A 12,482-nucleotide genomic window follows, 5' to 3' on the forward strand; every position below is an offset into this window, starting at 1 on the left:
GAGAAATATGCTGGAATACAAGCACGCTATGGAATGCAGCATTTATAACGAAGAGGGGCAAGCGGGGAAGGATGATTAAAAATGTCGCTCGGAAACAGACCATAACCTTATAACTATACACGTCAATCTCGGAAGGCCTGTAAGCAGATAGTGGGACTCTCTTGGCATCATTTACTGCAGGACTCCCCGCCGCCGTGCTTCTTCCATGGCCACGTCAGCCAAATCGGGAAAATCCGTCCGTAAACTACTCAATAGAGCCTCCGCTTTCTTTCTCTTGGCCGCTTCAACTTGCCCCTGCAGCTGTTGGATCCGGTCGAGAACTTGGGTGTGGGAGTCTGTCAGTGACAGTTCCAGAAGGCCGTTTGCATAGGTGCGGAGGGCCTCTAGGCGTTTCTCAAGGGAATGTATGTCCCCCAGTCCAGGCACCGCGCTAGTTTGGGGGCCCGCTACGGCGTGGGGGCGAGGCTTTTCGGGCCTGGTCGGAGTTACGGTGATACCACCGGACCTAGCTTCGTACCTTGGAGAGGCGTTATGTGCTGAAGAGCTTGGAGAAGTGAATGCTCGACGGTCAGCACCTTCATTTGTGGGCAGGCTCCCCTGCTGGACGAGTAAATCGCTGATGCGGACAGGCGCCTCGATCCGAGAATTGGTAGACCCCATGCCGGGCAGCTCGGAAATAGGAGGAAGTCCAAGTGGTGAGGTACTGGTTCTATTGGTCAATATCCTTGACCTGGGTCTTCTGAACCGATCTTGTTTCCAAATATCGAGGAGCATGTCGCTGCTCTCAGTGCGCGGCCGTTTCTGCCCTTGTGGACTATCCTGCGATAATGTCGAAGTATCTTCAATAGCGGCGGTCGGCCTTTTCCCTCTTTTGTGGTCGAATACATTATCCATGAATCCATAGACGGAGCCACGTGAGTCGATTGCTTTGACACGGGGACCGGCTGGTCGGTGTTTGCGCTGGTATGGCTGAGGGAAATGACAACAGCGACAATTGCAAATCCTAGAGCATTTTGGACAGGTCCATGGCCCTACATTTCGTAGCAAGGCGATGGTTTCGATATCAAAATGACGGAAAAGGCCGCGATAGCAAAAGAAAGAAGAGCACCGTTCACAGGAAATGCCTTTCCATTGTGGATGACTGTCCCTGCATAGATGACATAGCCGTTCCTACGGAGCTGTCAGTGCCTTGCTCTCCATACCGACAATGAAAGAACGCCCACCGTAGAATCTTGACGAGTGAGCACCGCTTGAGCAGCCAAGGTCCCGAGTGATTTGGAACTAGAAAGAATCAGTAGATCGATAGGTGTGAAGGCAAACTAGTAGCTTACCTGGCAGGCAAAGAATGTCTAGGAGCGAGCCCAAACATGTTCCAAACGTGCTTCACAAGGTCTTTGCATTCTGGGATTGGCACGATCTGTGCCCACGAGTATGCGGGCGTATGTTTGCAGCTGCGACCAGATATAAAACAGGTCATGCAGAGATCAAAGTCGCCGCACTCGTCGCAATGTAGATGGCGATTCCAGATCGTTGAGCCACAGAAATTGCACTCAATCACACCACTCTGTGGATCAACTGGCCGCATAGGAGTATCTATTTCGCGCTCAATGATCTGGTCATCTACGAGTTTTTGGAATATATCTGCCAAGGTAGTAAGTTCGTTTGTGCGATAGTGCTCTTTGGATTCAAAGGCACGGTGTAAGCTATTAAATGGTACTAATGGTACCCGGCCAGTATCTGCATGACATTGGTGCTGATACGCAGGCTGGACATCCTGCCGAAACGCCATGAGCGAGGAAAGATGAAGGATGTTCCAGACAACTTTCGTAACGCTCGGGGCCAGGTTGCACACCTGGTGTGCAGTAGCCGAGGGGAATATGATCAGGTCACCTGGTCTTTGATCATAGACGTAGATTGGAAAATCTGCGGGTTTCATCTGCGCTGGCAAAATGTTCACCCAGTCGGTGTGGGGAGATAGTCCTAGCTTTTCCGTGAATATATTGTATTTTTCCTGGCTATCCCGATCTGTGCCGTAGCAAACTGTACCGGGGCCTGTGCCTATTCCGGGTTCATGACCACTCAGTATCAAAGTCAGGATTGGGCAGGATAATGAGCGTACCGTCAACCTCGAGTAAGAAGTTCAAAGCAACGGTGCCGCTGAAACATCTGTGGAATCCGGAACTGTGTCAAGAGTTAGCTAGCCCTCGCAGATAAAAGGGTGCATAGTCCAAGACACACAATGAATTCCGCGTGCCCACATATGCCATAAAGACTTCTGGGGCTATATGTTTGGGTAAAACCCGAAAAAGGTCGAGGGACCCAAGACATCGAAATGGTTCTGGCAGGAGGGCATCTAGCGATTCAGCCCAACGCGGGGGACATTGTAGATCCTTCGCATAGAGCCTAGACGACTTAACATAAGAACCCTTTCAACACTTACAAGCAAGAGACACTAACGATTCTCGAATTCTACGCTTCTCCTTGCGGCCAGACCTTTCGGAACGCAGCAATTCCTGCACCGAAGCGCGGATATCGCGTCCGGTTTGGCAGTTTCTAACAAGGATTGCTAGATGACAAAGTAAGCTCCGGTTCGTCAATCACGAGATTTAGATGCATACAGTCCAAGGATAGAAGATTAAAAAGGCTCTCTCTGGTGAGTAGTGCAGCATCCCAGGTATCGAGTCTGTCGAACCCGCGTACGACAAATGGTTGGCCTGCATCCAATTTCTCTTCCACCCATTCCAATACTCCCTCGGTGGGGAGGTCTTCCAGTTGGTATTGAGGGAATGGGCAGAATGGAAATCCGGACTGCAAAAGAGTGCTGGCTGTTGCCGTCTCCTGCTCCGAAGCATTCATTTTAAGTGTTGGTATAGAATACTGCAAAGTAAAAATAAGGATGAGGCTCCGGAGCCATGGCGGAAAACGGAAAAGGCCAGCTTCCGAAGTTTCTCGGAAACGTTGGCCGTATATCAGTATGTCAGTACTGCCACTGTGAAGGCTTTTTAACAGAATCCGGTGACCCTTGAGAAAGAGATATCACTAGGCCAAGCTGTATTGAAGACAACATAGCCCGATATCGCTAGTTAAAGATCAAGTGGCCTAGGTGGCTATAGACTCTGCGCCAGTTGATAGCTGAGAGGACAAGAAGGAAAGAAAAGGAAGAGGGAAAGAAATCATGGGCTATGGTTGTCCCTTTTTATTATCCATGTATTCACTAGAGTATATTTCCATCCACTGCACAGGATGCATCATGCAACAATCTTATGATCGTGTCACGTGACCCATTTACTGCTTTAAATGTCTTCGCATCCCACCCCTCATCCCAGGATCCTAGTGTCTACTCTCATAAAAGAACACCGATTCCGGTATTGAGGCACTCTCCCGATACGAGTTGTTGGGCTATGGCTGGCATTGGATTACGAGATGCCGTCCACAATCCACGCGTATCTCAACAATCATTGCTAATTCAGCTGTACTAATACAGACAGATCTCCTCGGTACCCTTATCCGCCCGAAGTGGTGAGTTACGGAAGCCTGAACTTCCCGAACACTTTCTTTTTCCTTTCTATTTTCGTCCGAGCGATGCCGGCGTGGATCCCGTGACTGTTCATGCTCCGTACTCCGAACGGAGTCAGAGTCATAGTACGGAAGTCCTTGTTCCGATGCTCAGGAGTGCCTGTGCTCCATTGGTGATAATGTTGCTTTTACTGGGCACCGGGATCGGAGTCGATCGTTGACCGAGATATCACTTACCGCATGGGGAAACCCCAAATGAAGTCATGATGTGCTCAAGCTCCGGGAGTATGCGAAATGCATTTTATCTTCATGTGCTATTTGCAAAGATTGTCATTTATAATTCTTCGTTTCTTCCATTTACTTTCTATGGTCAATACGGCTTTGAAATGACGCTGCTGGCATTGAGTCGACCGCTGTCCCGGCGTGCGGGTTTACACCAGCTCCATATACAAAGAGCGCGCTTCTCAACGACTAAACTAGCATCAGCTGCGCAAGTCGGACACTCGACAGCAATCGCACAATCAGACATAAATCGCGAACGAGTCATTATCCTTGGGTCCGGTTGGGGAGGATACAGCTTCTCGCGCAGACTATCCTCAGACTCCTTCTCGCCGCTTATCATCTCCCCGAGATCCTACTTCGTCTTCACGCCACTCCTTACCGACGCTGCTAGCGGTGCGCTCGATTTCTCGAATATCGTTGAACCCGTGCGGGATTCCAAGGCGAAGGTCGATTTCATTCAGGCGGCTGCGCGGGCGGTCGATTTTAACAAGAAGACTGTGCTGTGTGAATCGACGGTGATTAAGAGTGGTGTTACGGAATCACCGCGGACACATGAGGATGAGCGGTTACAGGAGGAAGGCCCTGAGACTACAAGTTACCGGCCTATGACAGAGGCGCGGAGATGGGAGCAGGGAGAGATGTTCGAGGTTCCGTATGACAAACTGGTCATCGCAGTGGGCGCAGTGAGCAAGACATTCAAGACACCCGGTGTACGACACAACGCCATGTTCTTTAAAGATATCGGCGACGCACGCCGCGTCAAGCGTCGCGTACGAGAATGCTTCGAACTAGCCGTACTCCCGACAACCTCCTTAGAAATGCGCAAGCACCTACTACATTTCGCCATCGTCGGCGCCGGTCCTACAGGCACAGAGCTAGCAGCGAACCTCCGCGACTACATCTACCAAGACGTGGTCCGTCTATACCCAGCTCTCGAAGGCATCCCGCGCATCTCGCTCTACGACGTCGCCCCCAAAGTTCTCTCCATGTTCGACGAGTCCCTCTCCCGCTACGCAATGGATACAATGCAAAAAGAAGGCATCGAGATCAAAACCTCCCATCACGTCAAGGGTCTCCGCTGGGGCGCACCCGGCGATCCACCACCGTATGACATGGACCCGAAACGCTGCCTAACCCTTTCAACCGAGGAAGAAGGCGAAGTCGGCACCGGCATGTGCGTATGGGTTACAGGAAACGCAATGAACAAATTCGTTTCGCGCGCCCTACAGGATCTCAACACCCTCCCCACAGACTCCGTACTCATGAAAGACGGCTCAAAACCACCCACCGAGGTAACAAACACAACCTGGCACGTGAAAAAAGCCCCCAAAGTCGGCGCCTTACTCGTCGACGGCCAACTCCGCATGCAGCTCGAAAACGACCACGGCCAGACAGCAGTCATGCAAGATGTCTTCGCAATGGGCGACAATGCCATGCCCGAGACCGGTGCCCCACCAGCCACCGCGCAGGCAACCTTCCAAGAAGCCAAATGGCTCGCTACCCGGTTCAACAAGGGCGATATCCAGCAATCCGGGCCATTTTCGTTCCGGGATCTGGGATCGCTGGCGTATATCGGGGACGCTAATGCGTTGATGCAGATCCCGCACGAAAGGGACGGGTATGGGTATCTGCCGCAGGGGTTGACGGGGCGGACCGCGGCACTTGTGTGGAATTGGGCGTATGCGACGATGAGTATTAGCTGGAAGAACAAGATAAGAGTTGTGTTTCGGAGGTTGTTGAACAAGATGTATGGACGGGAGGTGTCGAGGTATTAGCATGTACACACTAGTAACATCTAGCCGGCCAATCAACCATATTCACCCACTAAAAGACTAAAGAGACTGTTCCGCAACGCAGCCTATTCTCCATCTTCCTGGTAGGTGAATGAGCACATGCACGGCTTTTACCCTTGCTTCAATGCTGGGTGGTATCTTTCTTCCCTCTCAGTGGCTGTGAATTGGACGCTTGCTTGCCACATGAGTAGTCTCACCAGGGCAGCCTAACACCATCATTGCACACATTTCATTCTCCATCTACATCAACGGGTACACCTCTGTCTTGCTTCCCTCTTAACGAGCATTCCGACTATCTATCGAACTTGGATCTCCCCACAACTGACATCAAATGGGGCAAAAGATGCTCGCTTGAACAGATCTTTATCTACCAGAAAGAAATGCTTCGGAAAAAAAAAAAAAAAAAAAAAAAAAAAAAAAAAAAAAAAAAACCCAAGCTCTCATAGGATATGGTATCAGTACATCTCGCATATCAGGATAGAGGTTTACAAAGATACCCGCGAGAACTCACAATACCTCGTAAGAAAAGGAGAACAGATGAAAGCGGATTGCAACCGCCAGAGATTTTTACAGCCGAATATCTATACCAGTTAACTGAATCAATTATCAATCACGGGAATTTCCAAAACCGGCCAAAACCTCCCTTACGCCGATTACCTACATTGGATGCTTGAAGCTTTCGTGCCTGTCATGTTGGTTGTTTTTTTTTTTTTTTTTTTTTTTTTTTTTTCCCTCTCAATCGATGCAACAAGGCCTAGGGTTGAACTGCCAAGTAGGGGAACACATGGCAAATTCTATTGCCCCCGGCAGCCGTGCTTCTGGTGCAAAAGCACAAATTCAATGTTGATGACCTGAAGAGGCTTTTAACAAGTAAGCTAATCTCTGCCACCTTTTCGCTTCTCTGTGGGCCTAGACCCAGAAGAATATGGAAAGGACCACGATTCCCAATTCCACGCGCGAAATTTGGTATTCTGGGAAATCATACGGGAGAGCAGAGACGCAAGCTCTCATTATAAACCTGTGATAGAGATATCAAATGAGGAAACCAGGTCCAGGTACGGTACATCTCACCGGTATGCGAACATGGCCACTGCAATTCATCCATCAACTGATAAAACTTGTATGGTTCTTTGAACGCCTCAGAGACCCTCTTGCCCCACCACTCCCCCCAGACTACTTATTGTCATATTTAACCAGTTTCAATGAAGTTGATAGCTCCATTTCTGTGCCTTCAAAGATGAACAGTCCACCTTGCCTGATGGCTGTACAGATGAGACAACTAAGCCACTAGTTATGAGGATATATACGGCATTGTATTTGAAAAGGACACGTCCAATTTTGGAGAAAGTATGATAGCAGCTTGCTCGAGATGTTTACCTCGGACGTCAACTCGGCATGAAGTGGTGGAAACTCGAAATTCCCAGTTAAGACGAGGATATTCTTGGGACCCCGGACATCAACTTACCATCAAGCAGTGAAAGCTCCTAGTTAAGACGGGGATAGTCTTGGGACACCGGTTCCGAGTTGTCACCAGAACTTTCGGGATGCATATTCGAGGTTTTGCTCAGTGATGCCACGAGACCAGGGAGAATTGAGCACAGGTTCACAATCTGCAGTGGGGTGACCATTTTGTTTTCTGAAGTCAAGCAAAGCATATGCCGCCATGATGAGAAGATTCAGCATTACAGGAAATGGATTGCTGAATCGATTGGTATGTTCAATGCTGTAAACACTCCTGTTTCTATTCCTTCGCCAATGCACATGCAAAGCATGTGCCTACATTAACCGGCAGCGGGAACTTGACCTCCCCTCCCGGTTATGGGAATTCTATCTGACGGAGTCGACACACAATTCCTCCGACACACTCAAGAGGGAGTGGGCGAGGGTCCGAAACGGTTTAAACTCGGAGGGATCAATGTGGAACCTTTACGACAATTGCAAGACGTGGTTCAGGATCTTATGAAGTGCAACAGGCAGTACTGGAACACTGTATGACCTGTGAGTATATTTCCTCAATGTTCTTAATGGAAGGCACTACTACCGCAACAATCTGAGCAATAAATCCTGCAGTTCACACATTCATCACAAAGAACATCAACTGCTTTATCACCACTGCAACTTAGAAGCTAAAGTGTGAAGACCATACCTGATCTGGACAAGTTCATGCCAAGGGTCAAGAAAACGTACTTGCTCTCAAATGAAGCTGACATAGTTCAAGCATTTGGTCAACATCTTTGTCTATCCTGTAAACGTAAGATTTTCCAGAGATCTTCCGTGATGTCATGTTATCATTTGATATTGATATGCAGTGGGCCATCTCACGTCTAGGGCAAGGGGGGGGGGCTTACCTTTGCCATACTGGAATCCAAGGCTGCAGGCTGCCCGGGTTCTAGTTTTGCACTGGGTCGGTTTCGCGATGGGACTGACTGTGCATAGATGAGAATGCGGAAAGCCAGATGGAATATTGCGGCAGAGATAAATCCACCGAGCACAGACTAGCGTAGATGACATTGGTAGATGCGTATGGTTTTGCGCAACTTCTCTTACGTGTTTTGTCAGGAGTACTAACAGATATGGCAGTGCAGGCATAATACCAAGTGCCAATTGAGACATACGGACGGATTTCCTGTTTGGTCTGACCTAGGAATTGGCCCCAAAGTGAAACTCATCTTCGATTGTATTGTCGCTTGGTTCTAGTTTGGGCGTGAAGGGAATGATATGGTTCCAGGTGCAGAAGGTTAGTTTCTTTCTTTTCTTTTCTCCTGAACAAGATCTCTTACTGACTGACTCTAGACAATCACACTTGAAGAAATGAATCTACCAGTGACAACTTTAGCTATTTAAATCAGGATTCTTCATTATTCATTATAAATTCATTATCATTAAATACACCCCCCAACCTCAAAATCGATCATAAAACCTCCTCCCAAACCCCTCAACCCTAAACGGCCCCGTTCGCCCCGTCCTCCCCGTCCGTCCAGTCCCCCTCGTCGAAACAGGTAACAAACTCCCCGCAAACTCCGTCTCCATACTCTTCCTCCTTATCCTCTCCACAGCAGCCTCATACTCCATATCCTGAATCTTCTTATGTTTCCGCATCGCCCGCGTCTTAATGTCGTCGCTACCCGTGAATTTGCAGAATTGTTCCGTGCAGTACCGCCGGACTAACCAGAATGTGTTGCCGATGTCGTCGACGGCGAGGGCTAGGGCGATTAGCGGGATGGAGATGGCGAAGCCGATGCCGAATGTGTATTGGGTGACGTAGGAGAGGTGGAGTTGTGTGTCGCCGTCGGCGTCGTGTGGGAATTCGGCGAGGTTGATCGTGAAGAACGATGTTATGAAGGATAGGGGTAGGAAGATGATGGTTACGATAGTGAAGACGAGGATGATTTTCCCCTGTCGGGTAGTCCCCGCGGCCTGGTCGCGCGCGAAACGGGCTTCGTTTGCACTGGCTTGTTTCTGTTTTAGATCCAGCAGGTCTGTTATGGAGTAGTAGACGCGTTCTGCTTGGGCGTCCATGCGTTCGATGTCTTTTAGGTGTATGTCGATAGTGCGGTGTTGTTCTCTGAAGCGTTTTTTGATGTCTGATTGCGGGCGGTTATTGTAGGTGTGGGTGTGGATGCTGCAGATGATGTCTTGGAGGTCGTCGAGGATGTCTTTTTGGTGTTGGAGGATTGTGCGGATGATGTTGAGTTCGTCGCGGATGTCTTTTGCTTCGGCGAGGAGGTCGGTTTCTTGGCCGATGTCGAGGAGTTTGTCGATGAAGAAGGGTTCTTCGGATTCGTGGTAGGCTTGTTGGTCGGTGTCGTCGAGGATCCAGGGGCGGTAGTTTTTTTGTTGGTTTTCTTGTTTTTGGGCATGGCGGGCCCAGTGGTTGAGTTTGCGGTGGTTCATGAGCCATTCTGATGCTTGTAGGGATGCTCTGTTGAATTGGCGGAAGAGTACCGTCTCTCGGTCTGTTGCTAGTCCGACTGCTGATTCGAACATGTCTAGGAACTGGTACTCCTCGTCCATGCGATGACGATCAAACACCCCAGAGCATCGATTCGTAATTGCGATCGCCAGGTCATACACCGAGGTTACCGGGTCGCGGGTTTTCGAATTGATATCCTCAATAACCCCGTCCAGCACGTTCAGCGGGTCATTCTTAGGCTGCTCCCACCGCTGAGCAAAGCTCGTCACGATCAAATTAGGGCCCAGAATCCACATCCACAGCTGGTCGACCATGAAGATTTTCGGGTCGTCGCAGCGTCCATCGTCACTCCTCGTCTGGTATCGATACACCACCTGGTCTTGGTCCCGGGTACTGGTATCGATATTCGGATAGAAGAACTGGTCCAGCGTTCGTCTTATATGCAGCGAGGCAGTAGACGAAGACGTAAGATGCGCGTTGATCAGCATCTCATCTCGCGAAACAGACCGACCGATCACCTGGTCCGGAGTAAACGAGGGCACCGGTGGAGGCGGGGGTAAACGCCGTCGTCTAATAAACTCAGCCCGCTGAATAACCTCCTGCATTCTCTGCCGTCGCTCCGCAGTTTCAAAATGAAGATACGGCATGAAAACACAGACATTGGAAGCTGTCGAGTCCCTGCATGTTGACAGATGTCGCTCACGACCGAACGGGGATTTGCTCTTCTCCCCCTTGGGAGTTCCGGGGTGCTTGGATCCTTTCTTCTTGCTGTGGACACTTGCGTTGTCTGCAATGTAATCCGTTTTACCGGTGTTCTTCTTCTTGCTTTTGTTGCTGCTATGTCGACGGTGGTGGCCGTGGCCGTTGTTCTCGGGATGGCTGTGGTTTTGCTTTTCTCTAGGATCCCGAGGCCGTCCGTTCACAATTGTCTGCCCGTTGACTGTTATACTAGGTGAAAGGGGCGAGAGAGTATCTTCCGAACTTGACTCCTCGTCACGAGACTTTGTAGCCGTAGCCCTTGGTGTACTCTGACACAATGGCCGCATGAAATGTGAATGCGTCCATTGCCCGCGATGCTGATAGTTGAATGACTTTTCAAGGCCTTTGAACCCGTCAACATCGTGTAGACCCTCTTCGATAAACGCTTTGGTGAGCAAGGCCTCTACCCATGCCATGTTATTAGCGGGTAGATGAATCCAGCGGAAATCCGTCACTCCGCTGTCAGTAGGAAGTGTCTTGAAGGCTTGCTTGCGTGGATTCTCCTTGTCACGGCCGTACAGCAGGTTGTAGACTGAGGTTTTCTGCACGCGGTTCTCGTTGTGATAGTTACCAAAGTCGACAATTGTCGCTTCGAAACTCTCACAAGCACCCTTCGCATTAGGCGAAAGCGCCTCAACATTATTAAACGGCGCCAGAAGAAACACAATATCCTTGCGATGAAACTGCGCCGCCCGCAAAAACGGTGTACTCCCAAAGTTATCCCTAATGCGCCGTTTCAAATCCGGCCGTTCAAGAAGACACTCCACAATCGCACTATGTCCAGCCTGCGCAGCCAAATGCAACGGCGTCACCCCATTCAACAACTGACTATTAACCTTGGCCCCAGCCCGCAACAGCATACAAACCGTCGGCACAGAACCCTTATCACTCGCATTATGCAACGCTGTCCACCCACCATCACTGCGCGCCTCCAAATCAGCCCCATACCTCAACAACAACCCCACAACATCCTCCCTCCCATGCGCAGCCGCAATATGCAACGCCGTCTTATTCCGAAACTCCACGGCATCAATATCAACTACAAACGGCCCAGCGCGCATAAGCAACAACTCCGCCAGTCGGATCTTACCAGTCGCACACGCCCAATGCAACGGCGTCCGACCCAACGAATCCCGTCCTTTTTCACCATCAACAGCACACGCAGTACCTAGCAACAACCGCACAACGTCATCCCCCCAATCACACACCTTATCCGCAGCAAGATTATGCAGCGCATTCCGCCCCCTCTTATCCTTCGCATTCGCATTCGCCCCCCGCGCAATCAGCAAATCAAGCATATGCCAATGATTCCGCCACGCAGCCGTCATCAGCGCCGTCCGCCCCTTCTTATCCACCGTCTCCAGCGACGCCCCGTAATCCAACAGCAACTGCGCAATACGCACATGGTTCCGCTCGACGGCCCGGAATAACGGCGAGGGACGGTTCCCTGTATGGTCGAGGTTGGGGATGTCTGCTTTCGCGCCCTGGCGGAGGAGGTAGTGTGTTGCTTCGATGCAGTCGCGCTCCGTGGCGCGCATGAGGCCGATGCGGAGGAAGGGGTCGCTGAATTGGCCATTTTCGCGGGATAAGTTCACGATGATGGTCAGGGCTTCGAGATCGTTGTGTTCGGCTGCTTTTTGGAGGCGTGGTTCGAGGCGGTCGTGGGCGTCGCTGCCCACGGTGGAGCGAGAGCGTGAGCGGGACATTGTAGATTAGAGAATTATAGCTTCCTCATCACGTAGTTTGCGCAATGGTTCGTCAGGGTCACGGCTTTCGAAAAAAAAAAAAAAAAAAAAAATTGAGACGCGGAATATAAAACGTCTTAAACGCCGACTGCCAGTTAGCGGACGATCACCGTATTTTGCACAAAGCGCAAAGAAATCTCAGGGGTATTCGTACTCAGCGTAAGAGAATCGCCCATGACCTCAGGAGGCACAGAGCCTTATATATGTCGCAAAACACGATCTGCTGTGCGAATTTCCTGATAGCGTGGTGACATGGCCGTCGCCCACTAAGAGGGTCGGAATTGCGGCGTCGCTGCATGACGGAGGGAAGATCCGTATTGTAGACCAATGGCAGTGCAATCTGTGGATTTCACGCTGTGTGAAGGATCAAAATTAGAAACAAGGAGCGAAGGTGTTCTCGAACTGGGAGGTTGGGTTCACTATTCAGTGACGTTGACCAGACAGAGCCGTGGAATGGAAGATGCGGCTCAACAG

At 50.3% G+C, this 12,482-nt stretch overlaps 2 protein-coding genes across 2 annotated transcripts; one reads left to right on the forward strand and one right to left on the reverse strand.

The window, feature by feature from the left end:
• Window positions 1-60: 60 nt before the first annotated feature.
• ASPGLDRAFT_980112 (uncharacterized protein) lies at window positions 61-2,967 on the reverse strand. Its single transcript, XM_022550620.1, has 7 exons — window positions 2,619-2,967; window positions 2,458-2,566; window positions 2,239-2,403; window positions 2,120-2,181; window positions 1,332-2,058; window positions 1,224-1,281; window positions 61-1,170 (listed from the first exon to the last, which is right to left on the reverse strand). Exons 1-7 carry the CDS (start codon window positions 2,854-2,856, stop codon window positions 172-174), a joined length of 2,358 nt encoding a protein of 785 aa, XP_022404359.1. The 5' UTR covers window positions 2,857-2,967; the 3' UTR covers window positions 61-171.
• Window positions 2,968-3,348: 381 nt separating this feature from the next.
• Window positions 3,349-5,776, forward strand: ASPGLDRAFT_42717 (putative pyridine nucleotide-disulfide oxidoreductase). The gene has a single exon (XM_022545653.1). It carries the CDS (start codon window positions 3,783-3,785, stop codon window positions 5,571-5,573), a length of 1,791 nt encoding a protein of 596 aa, XP_022404360.1. The 5' UTR covers window positions 3,349-3,782; the 3' UTR covers window positions 5,574-5,776.
• Window positions 5,777-12,482: the final 6,706 nt, after the last annotated feature.

This window comes from Aspergillus glaucus (genome assembly GCF_001890805.1).
Source record: "Aspergillus glaucus CBS 516.65 unplaced genomic scaffold ASPGLscaffold_3, whole genome shotgun sequence".
NCBI lineage: Eukaryota > Fungi > Ascomycota > Eurotiomycetes > Eurotiales > Aspergillaceae > Aspergillus > Aspergillus glaucus.

What these genes read in the sequence shown, in the direction of transcription:
- ASPGLDRAFT_980112 (XM_022550620.1), bottom strand. Translation starts at nt 2,856, where the DNA reads ATGAATGCTTCGGAGCAGGAGACGGCAACAGCCAGCACTCTTTTGCAG. An exon ending in AGACATTCTTTGCCTGCCAG is followed by an intron (nt 1,282 to 1,331) that starts GTAAGCTACTAG and finishes GATTCTTTCTAG; the next exon opens with TTCCAAATCACTCGGGACCT. An exon ending in TCACTCGTCAAGATTCTACG is followed by an intron (nt 1,171 to 1,223) that starts GTGGGCGTTCTT and finishes ACAGCTCCGTAG; the next exon opens with GAACGGCTATGTCATCTATG.
- ASPGLDRAFT_42717 (XM_022545653.1), top strand. Translation starts at nt 3,783, where the DNA reads ATGTGCTCAAGCTCCGGGAGTATGCGAAATGCATTTTATCTTCATGTG.